Genomic DNA, 14,205 nt, shown 5'->3' with positions numbered 1-14,205 from the left:
TTATTGTACACGACGATTAAATAAGTTAAATTTTTCGTTATTTAAATATTTTCATAAAAAGTTCCAATTGAAATTCTGTACAAACAGTTGTGTCATAGTTAACTCGTCATATTATAGTCAGCTGTTGTTATGTCCTATTTTATATTTTATTTAAATACGCAGAATATGTATAAATAGAAATGCTTGCTATCCTTTTCTATTGACAGCGTGTTAGATGTAAACAGCGTCACATGTCACCTGTTTACGTCTTTACATTTGTTTTGAAGATATTCGATTTTCATATCCATATAAAACAAGATAAACTTTTATTTGTTCCATCAGATTTTCAACTGGTAGATAATATAGGGTAAGTGCACAATATACTTTATCAGAATTTCAGTCCCCAGTTTCGTTATATTGTTTTGACTAAATAATATTTTATTCTGTTTATTTGTATTCCAAAACATCGACGAAGTATATAATATTTATGATTATCCTTGTCTTCCCGAGTCTTCTTGAAAATATATCTGAATGATAAGCAAAACGCAATAAATCAAGTGTATGTATTAAATTCCTTTGTATTGAATTTGAAAAAAAAAGATCTTTTCTAAAACTAAGGGCATTACTCCGAAAAGATCAACACCAAAACGTCAAAATCGTCTCGATCTGCGTTTATTTTTTCCAAGTCGGACAACTGTTAGCCGAATAATTTGAGAACAAATATAATTCGAACTTGACATGACAATACTCAATTTCCCGCTACATTACGATAAACATATGTAAAGTTCTTATATCCAATTAAAGTCCTAAGCATGTGTTTGGTAGGTAAGAATGTGACTTTTTAAATTAATGAAACAGAGACATAAATATATTCCTATGTTGTATATCAAATTGGCCAAATACAGAAATGACCACTGTGAAACAGGTCAAATGTATTACATCCATATTATTTGAATTCTGTCAGATAGTTTTCTTTTTGACATTCACACCACATCTTTTTGACATTCACACCACATCTTTTTGACATTCACACCACATCTTTTTGACACTCACACCACATCTTTTTGACATTCACACCACATCTTTTTGTCTGATATCAAGAGGTTTTATTATTTGGTTTAGATATCTAATGATTATTTAAAGAAACATGAATAAATTATAGAGAAACCTTAAATTTGGCTATTTTGTACATAAGCTAGCGTCCTATTACAGTGTTAAATTTAATTTGACCATATATTTAGGAATTCAACACTTTCATGAAGAATTATTTTGCTCAAAGAAATGTCATTCTACCTGGACAGTATTTTGATTTGCTGCCTGCTTATCGAGAAACAGCAAATAAAAGAATTAATGACTTTGGTGAAATCGACCGCAATAAAGGCAACAGTAGTATACCGCTGGTCGAAATTAAAAAATCGATTGAGAAAAAAACCAAATCCGGGTTACAAACTGAAACTGAGGGAAATAAATAAAATATGAGAGGAGAACTACGACACAACAGAAAAACAACATTAAAATGTAACACACACAGAAAAGAACTATGATATAACAATGGTCATTTTCCTGACTTGGTACAGGACATTTTAAGAAAACAATGGTGGGTTGAACCTGTTTTTGTGGCATGCCAAACCTCCCGCTTTTATTGCAATGTTTAATGTAACATTAAAATGATAACATTACATGACAGGTCAGGAATATGGCCATTGCTATATTATAGTTCGTTTCTGTATGTGTTACATTTTAACGTTGTGTTTCTGTTGTGTCGTTTGTTTTCTCTTATTGTTGAGTGTAAATTCACATTACTATAAGACGTGTCACGGTACTTGTCTATCCCAAATTCAGGTATTTGGTTTTGATGGTATATTTGTTATTCTCATAGGATTTTGTCTAATGCGTAGTACGTTTCTGTGTGTGTTACATTTTAATGTTGTGTATTTGTTCTCCTCTGATATTTAATGCGTTTCCCTCAGTTTTAGTTTGTTACCCCGCTTTTGTTTTTTGTCTATGGATTTATGAGTTTTGAACAGCGGTATACTACTGTTGCCTTTATTTAATGACGTCACATTCGAATTTTCTAAAAAAATATATCCTAAAAATAATAATCAACGCAAGAGTGTTGAATACTAGACTGGTGACACAGTCGGGAACGAAACGACTATCTGCCGTGATATCGACCCACTGGTTTTAAAATCTAGTTCTTATCAAATATATATATAAGGCTTATAAATGGTTGCGTCGGACTCGCGATTTGTCTTCACATCGAATCAATACAGTTTTAAGCCTAACTCAATATGCTGTTGAAGAACAACATAACTGAAAATTCAGAAAAGTTGTACGAAACGGGGCTACGGTAATATATGCATTTTGGAAGAAAACCTTAGTTTTTTCAAATAATTAAGCATTTCATAAATAGTACATTTACAGACTATAATTATACCAATGGTATTTCTAGTCAACACAAACGTTCTGACTTCTTTGTTGTTTAAACTCTCGTAAACAAAATGTCCACAAACAATAGCAGCGACCCAGTGGTTGTAAAAATTCATTAAATATACCAGGCTTATAAGTTAGTACACCAGACGATTGTTTCGTCTGCATAAAAACTTACCATCGACGCTTGACTCAAAACACTGAACACTATAAACCGAATATTCCGAAAAGTTTCGCAAAATATGAATAAGACAATCTGTGAAGACAAACATTCGTGTTTTGAAAATAAAAAAGATTAACAATTTATGTACAGAACATGAGTGTATCGACAATATTTCATGTCAACTTAACAGTTCTTACAACTGTACGGGTGTTACCCTATGACAATTGTTAATTAGATTGGATGAAGTGTGGAGTCAACATGCAGAAACTAGAGAAGGAAGCAAACACATTTAAACGAAAACGATTTATTTGAACCACTTAAGGTTTCGATGTCTTTTTGTTTGAACATAAACAGAACTGAAAAGAAAATAAACGATTGTATAAAGAAGACAAAAAAAAATATGAATGAGGTTCAATTATTCACTTGCAAGTGAGTGATTAATCAGCGATGTTTCTTAGCTTTCTTTGCCAATTCAGAGGCAGCCATTTATGTGACGTATACACATTTTATGACTTCAGACACTCAAGTCAATCCATGTGTTCGTAGATAGATGTTTTTGTGTTCTGTTAAATTGTCCCCTTTTAAAATTGTTATCGATGATGACTGATGTACCCATATTTTGACTATTTTATTAATTGTGACTGTTTATTTAACGCATCGTGTAAATATAACGGAATTTGATGAGACTGTTATTAAAGAGAGAGGGTTAGCGCTATAGAACCAGGTTTAATCCACCATTTTCTACATTTGAAAATGCCTGTACCAAGTCAGGAATATGACAGTTCTTGTCTATTCGTTTTGATGCGTTTTGTTATTTGATTTTGCCATGTAATTATGGACTTTCCGTATTGATTTTCCTCTGATTTCAGTATTTTTGTGATTTTATCATTGGGAATTTGTTTATCTTTTCGGTGCCGTACGTCCGCTCCGATCCAACATCGTATTATTATGGATGTATGTCCCGAATTTCCCGTTTTGAATTAAAACATTTATTCTTAAAGATAATACCCAGGTGAAAGATAATTCGCCATGTTTCCTTCTATTCAGCAATACAGGTAACGTAGTATTTTCTTCAAGTGAACTTTCTGTTTTTGTTTATGATTATTGCGTTGTAAGCGATGACATGAATGATTTGTTAAACAATATTGTAATACAAATTGGAAAAATGTAAAAAAAAACACTGTATGGCCGTTGAAAGACATGCGTACATGAAATAAAAATTAGATATAATTGAGACATGTATAACTGTAATCAATAAACCGTTTCTATTCAGAGGCAACCGTTCATACGTCCTCCATCATTGTGAGTTCCTTTACCTTTTCGGTGCAATACGTCCTCTCAGATCTAACATCGTATTATTATGGATGTATGTCCAGAATTTCACGTTTTGAATTAAATAATTTATTCTTAAAGATAATGACCAAGTGACCGATAATTCGTTTTGTTTTCCTTCCATTCAGCAATACTGGTAATGTAGTCTGTCCTTCTAGTGAACTCTCTGTTTTTGTTTTTGTTTTTTGTAATGGCGTTGTAAGCGATGACATGAATGATTTGTTAAAATAAATTGTAATACAAATTGAAAAAAGTTGAAAAACACCATAAGGCCATTGAAAGACATGCTTAAATGAAAATAAAAGTTAAATATGATTGAGACCTCCTCTTTAGTGGGAAAAAGGCCTCCTTATCAACATAGTGATTTGCTTTTATTTTGTGTATCTAAATTTGAACAATTTTCTTTTAAATTTGACTAGGTTTTGGTAATTTTATGATTTTCTTTGATTTTAAGACGAATCCCATGTATTCTCGTTGCCTAGGCATAACATCAGAACACTCTTTATAGAAAAATAACTAGTTATCGTTTCATACACATATAGTTATTGCGAAATACACAGATAACAGACGTTTCGTTCAAGGCCTAAGTGGTGTTTATTAAACAAATTAGCAGTATATATAAATTACTCATATGTATTTAAACTAGGACAAATATGTTTTTTTTTTAATTTTTCACATTTTTAAAGAGATATAGATGTTCTTCTACAGAGTTTGTTTACTTGTTTCATAATTTGTTTTAAAAATCATGCTAATCACCACAAATGTTTTCGAACTAATCACACTAGCTATAGAAAAAGCTTATATAGCAAGAAATAGCAAATTCAGTACTTATGACCCCCCATAAAATCATTTTAAAGTTTAAAAACGAAGACTCCTAAAGTTAAAAATAAACGCGTATCGTCACTTGTTCTGGTTTTAACTAGTTTTGTGGGTCAGATTGATTATATATAAATGCGTTCTTGTCCTCTGTTAGCCCAGTATTCTAAAAGACATCACTGCGCTGGTAAGAATGGGTAATTATGTCTCTTTAGAGATTTTAATAAAGTATTTGTATTTAAATGATTTTGTTTTGCTTTATACAATTATAAGTTTTTATTTGTTTCAAGTCTGAATAAGATATGTATTTTCATAGGTTAAGACTCTATCTCTCTCTAGTTTTTTTTCTAAATGTGGCTAATATTTTTTCTTTGATATTGATATTTGATATTTTATTGCTATATTATATATTTTGTTATGATTATTTTTTTTAAGACTAACGTATATTGTAAGCCAATTGATTTTATATGAAGGAAAAAGACCCACAATTTTACAGGCAAAGCAAATTTCTATTTTTCTTTTATGTTTCAATTAATATTTATGTTCAAATAACTTATGTAACGATTTTTTTTTATATGAAATAACAAAAGGCATAACTTAATGTTCTATTAAAAAAAAAGATAAATTAAAGAAATGAAAGAACATGAAATGCAAGTCTCAATATAAAATGTAATAATTTTCTCCGAAAATGTCTGTAACAGAAACATGAAAGTTTTTGTGGAGGGTTACTATTGAATTCAAGCAATTTTAAATTGGGTCCCAATATTTTAGTAAAATCTATGATAGAGTACCACTAAATATGAAGTCCGTGCGTAACATAACCATAAAAACTGCAGTTTATATTGATGTTTTAATGCATAAATTAAGCTGGTGCAAATATGTGACCAGCCACGACATATCAAGGCTTATGGAGGTAGAACGTCATTGTGATAAAAACGCCGTAAATTATATGTGACTAGCCATTTCCAGGCTTAGGAGGGAAAATTGTCTAAAAATTGCTTTTTGTATATTTATGTAGAATATTCAGAAACAAACTCTCTGTCATGTTATTATGACATACTTGTTGTAAAAGCAATGAAACGAGTCAATTCGAATAACGGTATGGAAATGAGACTGTTTTATGACGACTTTTATTTGTTGAAGTCACTAATATATAAAATACAAAATTATTGTATTTATTGGCTCTTAGTGGTGTTCAATAGCATATTTGAATAAAATTTCAAAAAATTAAATTTACTACAATACAAACAATTCTTAGCTCTATTTTAGAACATGTAATTTAAACTTGTTGAAATGAAGTTAGTTTGAAATTTGTCAAAGTAAGCTCTAAGAATTCCTTCTTTTAATTTAGATTTATTATCTATGTCTCTAAGCATAGTATGCGAAGCGTAACATTTATAAGTAGGTGTTCTCATATATGCATTTGATATGGTGCATTTATTATGGATATTTTCCAGACTTCATTTTTGAAAGAAAATCTTTAGGAGCATTTTTGTTTTGTTTGTAGCTCAATTTGAAACATGTTATTTAAACTTGTTGAAATGAAGTTAATTTAAAAGTTGTCAAACTAAGCTCTCAGAATTTCTTTTTTAATTGAGATTTATTATGCATGTCTCTAAACATAGTATGCGACGCGTAACCGTTTATAAGTAGGTGTTCTCTTATAAGTATTCGATGCGGTACATTTATCATGGATTTATTTCAGACATCATTTATGAAAGGAAATCTTTAGAGCAGAAATTTGATTTTTTTATATCAATTTGAAATGTAGATTCAAATATTTTTCAATTAAAACGATAAAGTCAAACTTCTTCAAAACTTATATATGATGTATAGTTCGGCGTCCGCAAAAAAGAAGCCAAGGAATGTTTTAATCTCTTCTTCACAAATACGTATTTCATTGAATCTCGATATTTATCATGTTTTTAATTTTTCTACCAATGACAAGCAATATTTGATGAATAAAATTATTATGTAGTTAAAAAATTAACAATGACGTTCTACCTCCATAAGCCTGCAAATGTCATGGCGGGTCACAATTATGGATTCCTTAAAAATTGTGAACATATTTAAAACTTCCACTTGCACAAATTAACGTTTTATTGCAGTATGGAGGGGCAAAATTGTCGCAACTCAAAACCTATTTAATTTATTTAAACTCCAAGTAGAGAGTTATTTTCTAACATCTTTTATCATTTACTAGACGCTAGTTTTTCCTTTTTTGTGTTCATTTTGCATTAGATTACATGTACATTTAAAAAAGATATCATGCGGTAGATGCATATATCGTTGATATTGTTTGTATCATGTTTATAAAACAATTGTTCTAGATGAGCAGTAAAAGTATTTTTTTTCGTATGCGTTATCGAAGTTATCAGAATTCGTACCTATTTTTTCATATATAAGTAATGAATGTCAATTTTGAGGAAACGCATACCGTTTCGATTTTGCTTGCGTTTACTGCTGGCTTTCGGAATGTACATATATACAGACACGTCCGGTTAGAATCAGATCTAAATTATCCCCTGTTTAAATCTGCCTACATTCCGGTCTATCTACTTGGAAAAAAAAACCCGCACGCATGGAATCTATTTTATAACCGCTTAGTTTATTTTCGATTTATGAGTTTGACTGGTATCTTTCATTCCTCTTTTACAATTGTTTAACTTAGAATAAATGCACCTTTCTGATAACACTGTATTTGATTGAAGCGAAGTCGGACTATTGTCTTGTCAAACATGCAACTGAAATCAGAAACCGTCAAATTCCGCTACAATGTCATATTGAATGGACATTAATTTGGGCTGAAATGATATATTTCTTATGTGTATCCGTATGCAGACTTGTTTGAAATGAAAAAATCAAACAAAACTGATTTGTATGGAAATAGATAGTCGTTTGAAATAAGAGAAAAAATTAGCCTGCACGAGATCCTTTCTAATGGAAAGAAACATGAACATGCTTGATAATTGATCAAAAATATTTTTTGATAAAATATATCATTATTTTACAACTTTTATAACCAATGTAATCTTTTTTGCTTTTTATTACATGACTTAAATTTGATTGTAATTCAAAACTCAAATTTTCAAGAAAATAAGAAAAAATGATGCTTCATTTTTTTTTAATTTTTGAGCATTGACTGGACAATTCAACAAAATAGAATCTAAGTAACGATTATAAAATATAATGTTGACTGTTCATTTATTTTATATCTTAGTATTTAATGGACAAAATCAACTAAATATAATCTATTTAACATTTTTTTTTATAAAACAAGATATCTTATGTCACATTTGTCTATCAAAACCAATTTTCCATCTTCCACTTCTAAATGGAAAAATAGTTTGTTCCAAACCTGCATCGAAACGATGAATGATTAAGTGCATTCCATTTCCCCTGTAACGCACTGCCCAATCCACAAGATGACAGTTAAGAAGTCAGACATTTGTTATTTCGTCACCGTTTCAAGGTAATGATGTTGTTCAGGCATACTAGCAGCTTTAATATTGCATCAGCAGTAGTTCTAATGGACTTGCTCTGCAACATTTTCTTTTGTAGCACAATACATCCCTCTTGGAAGTCTTTTCCATAGAATCTTTTTCTCTTTCAGATATTCTGGAAAACAATATGGAAGCCTTAAAAGTAAATGACACATTATTTAAAGGAAGCCACTCAACTGAAGATCTACTAAAATACTACAATAATTGGGCCCAGACAGGCAAATATGACGAGGTAAGGCATACATGATTACGTTAACGCTTTCTATGATAAATTTATTAGTTGTAGTTGGCTTTGAACTAGCTTTCTGTAACTGAAAGAACTCGTAGATCATTTAATTTTTTAATGTCTTTTTGTTATTGTTAGCTTGTTTTGCACTTCGTTGCTGTCGGAAGATTGAGGCAGACCGTTTTTAACTAATTTTCTTTCATTTTGTTCTTATGTTGTGCTGTTACACCATGTTGTATGCCAAATTTATTGCATGCAGTTGTTTTTGGTATTTTCCCTATTAGATCATACTGTTCTTATGTTGTGCTGTTACACCATTGTCGAAGGTTATGGTACTACCAGTGGCCAGCAACCTGTTATTCAGTGGTTATCGTTAGTAATCGCGTACGATATGAGTTTTGATCATTGTTGTAGTCCGTACAATTCCTTATAGACACTTTGATGCACACGTTATCAAAATTATGGTAGTTAGTAGTCTTATTTGTAATATATGACATGTTCTTATTGGTATATGTTTATTGCATATTGTAATTTATATTAAAATGTTTAATGGTTATGCTAACATAATGTCTTTATAAAACACTAGTAATGATGGGTGAACGACAAATCATATCTTTACAGATGTTATACATATCTTACACGTCCCAACTCCCCCCTTTTTGAATATACTTTGGAGTACGGTATTCTTGTTAAACTTTTTTATACTGAACATTAAGATTATACCTTAATTTATAAGTTTGCCTACATTTTTGAAGGATTTGTGCCTGTAACTCGACCAAGTATTTAACCTCAGTCAACTTTCATAGTAATTCATAATTTTGCTTAAAACTCGTGACCAATATTCGTAACAACCACTGCTATATAGGTTATCTCTTACAGGTATTTACTAATGTTTATTATTGGCGTTGTTTTGGTCGGAAAGGAGAAGTTTAAGTTGAAATATAGGATACTACACCTTATATTTTGAACTTGTTGATCTGACCCGATTCAAATAGTTAGTCAACAGTATATCAAACTGTCTGATGGCTGTCCACGAGAGAAAAGATACAATGACTATTAAAGACTTTGTAATAATAAATAAGTTATATGTCTGCGTTATACTAGAATCAAAGGATAATGATAGCATAAAATATTACTGATATGCATTTCAAAATTTACAACAGTTTCTTTTATAAAATCTTAAAAAGACAAGACTTATTGTAATTAGTTTAACTCAAGTAATGTACAAAATATTGACTTTTTTTATTGATATAAGCAATTGCTATGATAATATTTTGCACTCTATGCTATCATCCTTATTTCCATTTCCGGTTCTTACTTTCGGAACATTTCAGCTTTTTATCTTGGTCACAATTATATGTTTGAAGTAGTATCGAATAAGTCCAAGGGGTTCCGAATGAATAATCTAACACAACCTGTTCAGTTCGCACAAATGAGATAAAAAGGACTGCACCATATCAAACCGTTGGTTTTATAGTATCTCGTTATCAGCTGACACATACGTCACTTACACTGATAATGTAAAAATAAATAGGACACCCTTTTAAATTTAGAAGTGATATATTTATAGGTACAATATAAGGTAAAATAATGAATTACTTGACCATTTAAATAGATTTGTTGAAGCTTTGTTTATTGGTATGTTTTCAACGTACATCTACGATCTAATTAGTTAACAATACTTGATATAGAAATAATTCGGAATTATGATAATACTTATTGAAAGTACTGAAAACTTAAAATTTAATTACGTTACAGAACAAAGACTGATTTGTGGCTTATACCGTGGATAATGATAATATAAATTAAGCTGATATCCTACCTTACTTTTACCGATGCAAAGTAGACGTTCGACGAGGAAGTTCGAACCAAGGCTGTATTTAAAAACAATAGTACCTAAAACAATGAAACAATTTTAGGCCCAAGTCGAAAGATCTTAGAATTAGATACATCATGCTGAAATATTTAGCAAATGAATAAAATAAATCTCATTAGTCAGTATTTGCACACTTTCTATACAGAACACTTGTTTGGCCAATAAATTTCACTATTAAAATACAATTTGGAGCATCTTGATTGTCATAGAATCTATCATACGATGATCAAAATGATTGGATAAACAATAACAGTATACTAGAACAGTGGTTGTGTCTCACTTTGGTGCAATTGAATAAGATTCAATTGTTGTTTTTTTTTTATACATTAATGATTTGATAATCAGTATTTAAGCCGTTTCCAAGTTTTCATACTTTATGATTGTGTTTATGTCTTAGTTCTATATTTTGATATCCGGCTTAGAAACCATATTTGATATTTTGAAAAAGTCGAGATTCAAAAAAATGCTATTTTGACCTTTTCCAAACGTCCTTGACTTTAATCTTATGTTTCAAAAAGTACATTCGACATTAGATACCAATCCTTTATATTTTTTTTTGCAGCACCTATCAGTAGACAACGGATATAAAGGGCCTCATATAGCGGCTCAAGCTGCTGCAGAAGTTTTCGAACCAAATCGTCGACCAACAGTTCAAATATTAGATGTGGCAGCAGGAACTGGTAAAGTCTCTCAAGAGGTGAGGAGGTGAATTATAACAACAACAGTTTTAAAGGGTTTTAAAATTGCACAGATGGAATTTATACTCTTACTGCAGATTTACTCAAGTTCTGTTATACTGCTTTTGTTAAAGCTGCCATTAGACCAAAACAAGACGCCATTTAATAGTTATCTTTTACAATGCATACAAGTATTCAAATTAAATTTAATCACCCGAAACAAAACTTACTAAGGCAGACATAAAATGAACGATGTCGTTTTTAGAACATAATATCAGAATCTTCCATGGTAATAGCCATACAAAAATATATGTTAAACGGGACTAGTTTTCCTTGCATTTGTGGTGATGTTTTCCTGGCATTTTCAAATGGCAAGTTAAACTCACAGTTGGTATGCACATCTTTTCATTAAAGTATTTTATTTGGATGAACTTACTATTGCCATGGCATATGTAAAAATAATTACATTTAAGTTTCATTATTTATAGCGAACCAAATGAAAGTTTTCCACAGAGTCGTCTGCTCTTTACCAAGGTATTTAAACTTTTGCAAGTTTACCTGTCCCATTGAATCAATACAATAGCTATTGTTCTCTGTGTAGTTTATTCACTTGGACATTTAAATTTCTTCTAGGAGAAATCTATCACTCATTGATTAATTTGCCTGACCAAAAAAAAAATATCCTTTGTTGATTGAAATACATATATAAACTCACATAAACTGCATGTGATACAGTCTTTATTCAATATCAATAATATATATTCAATTTGTTCAATATAAGCACAGATTTAATTATAAAAAGTTTATGTCTGATTTTTTTTTTAAGTACTGCATGCATGTATGTTTCAAAGAATCTGCATGTTTTTCATGGTTCTTCAGTTATAAAGAATACATTTATGAAGACCTTTATCTAAACATTATCATAAGTTTTTATTTGTAAACAGACTAAAGAATAGCAAATTTTAATAGGTAAAATGTTGAAATTTGATCAGAAATCAACTTTAAATTTTTCAATCAGTGTTTATATCAAACAAATTGAAAATGTTTTATTGATTGAATAAATACAACATCACATGCAGTTTTATAATTACTTATTTGTACATGTATTTCTATCATTGACAGTTCATTTTTTTGTCCAGGTAAATTAATCAGTGACTGATAGATTTCTCTTGCAAGAAATTTAAAGGTCCCATTGAATAAACTAAACAGAGAACAAAAGGTGTTGTATTTGTTAGATGGGACAATAGAACTTACAAAAGTTTAAATGGACAGGTAACTTGCAGGTGAATCTGTGGAAAATTATCATAGGCTTTGCAATAAATAGATGTTTTTTGGCCTACAGAGGACAATTGACAAAGCTTATAAATTAAAAATGGTATCCCTAGAAAACGGTATAACTAAGATAAATAAAATTTCTAGATTATTAAACGAAACAAAATTGAAATATAGCTTGCTTAATGAGTAAACTACATTGTTACATTAATCAAATCTAACATTATATTGTAGCTTCGTCAGTTGGGGTTTACTAATATTGATGCATTAGATCCCTCTGGTTCAATGTTGGCTCAAGCAAGAAAAAAGAATCTGTACAATAATTATATATGTGATTTCCTCAGTGAATATACAATGCCAGCTCGAAATGGTAAGTATCATGGACTATGCTTTGACTAAGGTTATGAATGCCTTATACAGAGATTTTTTCATTAATCGACTAAAAACGGATTGATTTTTTTTCAAACAAAATTAACTATAGATGATTATGATTTGCCTAATTTTAAGATCAACTTTATTAATACATTACCTGTATTTCTTCTTTAATTGTTTACACTGATTTTCGAACGAAACATTCTGTTTCATGAAAAAAATAAGGTTAAATTGAAGGATGTGAATTCCCTTAACAAAACACATGTTTATGGAAAAACCTAATATACTTTCTTAACTAAGATGTAAAAGTCAAAGTCGGATTGGAATTATTCAGTATGGAGCAGAAAGCAGTTCTGTTGAGCATGCACAATTTGTTTCAATATTGAATCTAGGTGAACAATATAGGAACATTAGGCTATTGGTGATCAGTTATGTTTTTGTCATATGAATACAAATGGACAATTTTAAGCATTATTCTTTCAATTGCTAAATGCTATTTGAATCTATAAATGCCATTAAAGATATACCTAAAAGAAATTAAAAAAAAATCATATTGTATCCACAGGTTTTTACGATTGTATAACTACTTCTGGTGGGTTTGGACTAGGACACATTCCTGCCGATGCACTTCATGATCTGATTCGATTGACTAAAAAAGGTATGATTTTTTTATATTTTGAAAGCATTTTTGATAAAAAGGAAAATAATTGATATAAAACGTGATAATGATAGTAACAAAGTCTTGTTAAAACCTGTAAACCCGCAGCATTTGTTTGCACCTGTTCGAAGTCAGAAACCTGATGTTCAATGGTCATCGTTTGTTGATGTGATTTTACGTGTTTCTAGTTTCTGTTTTTTTATATAGCTTAGAGCGTTATTTTTCTTGTTTAAATACTTTTACATTAGTAATTTTTTTTATAAATTTAATTTGTCGTTACAGGTGGATATATTATAATTGCAATGAGAGAGGAATACATCTATATGTCATGTTATAATGATATTCTAGAACCACTGATGAGAAAACTAGAAAATGAACAGAAATGGCAAATGGTACAACGAACAGTTATTCAAGAATACGCCTTCAACAAAGCTGGAGTTTTGTATATATTTGAAGTATCATAGTGTGAAGAAACTAACATTAGGAATAAGTTGCTGATTTATGGTATCCATAAGCCTACAAAAGATGAAACTATAATAGTTTGCATTGTCTTTCAATTGTGCCGAAATGACTAATTGTGTTTGTAAAAATATGATGTAAATATATGTCGTCAATTTATGTTCGTTTTTTTAACAATAAAAAACAATAAATGCAGCTATTTTTGTGCTTAACCCTTTGTGCCATTGTTGAGAAAATATCAGAGGTTTAGATACGGCGAAATTCGTATTAGTGGTATTATTTGCTGAAGATTGTCCTTTGACTGAAAGCAAAAAGCAAACATGAAGTACTCGCATGAACTACACAAGGTGTATGACTGGGTCGGGTTGCATCGACAGGGATCGCATCTCCTGCTATGGAAATTCCCATTTAGTCAAAATGTTATTATCGGGAATAGGAGTTC

The 14,205-nt window shown here is 30.3% G+C and overlaps 1 protein-coding gene across 3 annotated transcripts; it reads left to right on the top strand.

Moving 5' to 3' along the window:
- Positions 1-204: 204 nt before the first annotated feature.
- On the top strand, positions 205-13,958 carry LOC134716221 (ubiquinone/menaquinone biosynthesis C-methyltransferase UbiE-like). 3 transcript variants are annotated; one of them, XM_063579080.1, is made up of 6 exons: positions 205-346; positions 8,334-8,455; positions 10,888-11,022; positions 12,509-12,644; positions 13,212-13,304; positions 13,587-13,958. In XM_063579080.1, exons 2-6 carry the CDS (start codon positions 8,351-8,353, stop codon positions 13,766-13,768), a joined length of 651 nt encoding a protein of 216 aa, XP_063435150.1. In that variant the 5' UTR covers positions 205-346; positions 8,334-8,350; the 3' UTR covers positions 13,769-13,958. The 3 variants fall into 3 exon arrangements, with proteins under 3 accessions (XP_063435150.1, XP_063435148.1, XP_063435149.1); XM_063579078.1 differs by lacking the exon at positions 205-346 and adding an exon at positions 4,841-4,907; XM_063579079.1 differs by lacking the exon at positions 205-346 and adding an exon at positions 4,896-4,917.
- Positions 13,959-14,205: the final 247 nt, after the last annotated feature.

The sequence above is a fragment of the Mytilus trossulus genome, chromosome 4 (genome assembly GCF_036588685.1).
Source record: "Mytilus trossulus isolate FHL-02 chromosome 4, PNRI_Mtr1.1.1.hap1, whole genome shotgun sequence".
In the NCBI taxonomy this organism is placed as follows: Eukaryota; Metazoa; Mollusca; class Bivalvia; order Mytilida; family Mytilidae; genus Mytilus; species Mytilus trossulus.
Note: the sequence above shows the minus strand (reverse complement) of the source record. Positions and strands in the feature narration are given on the sequence as shown.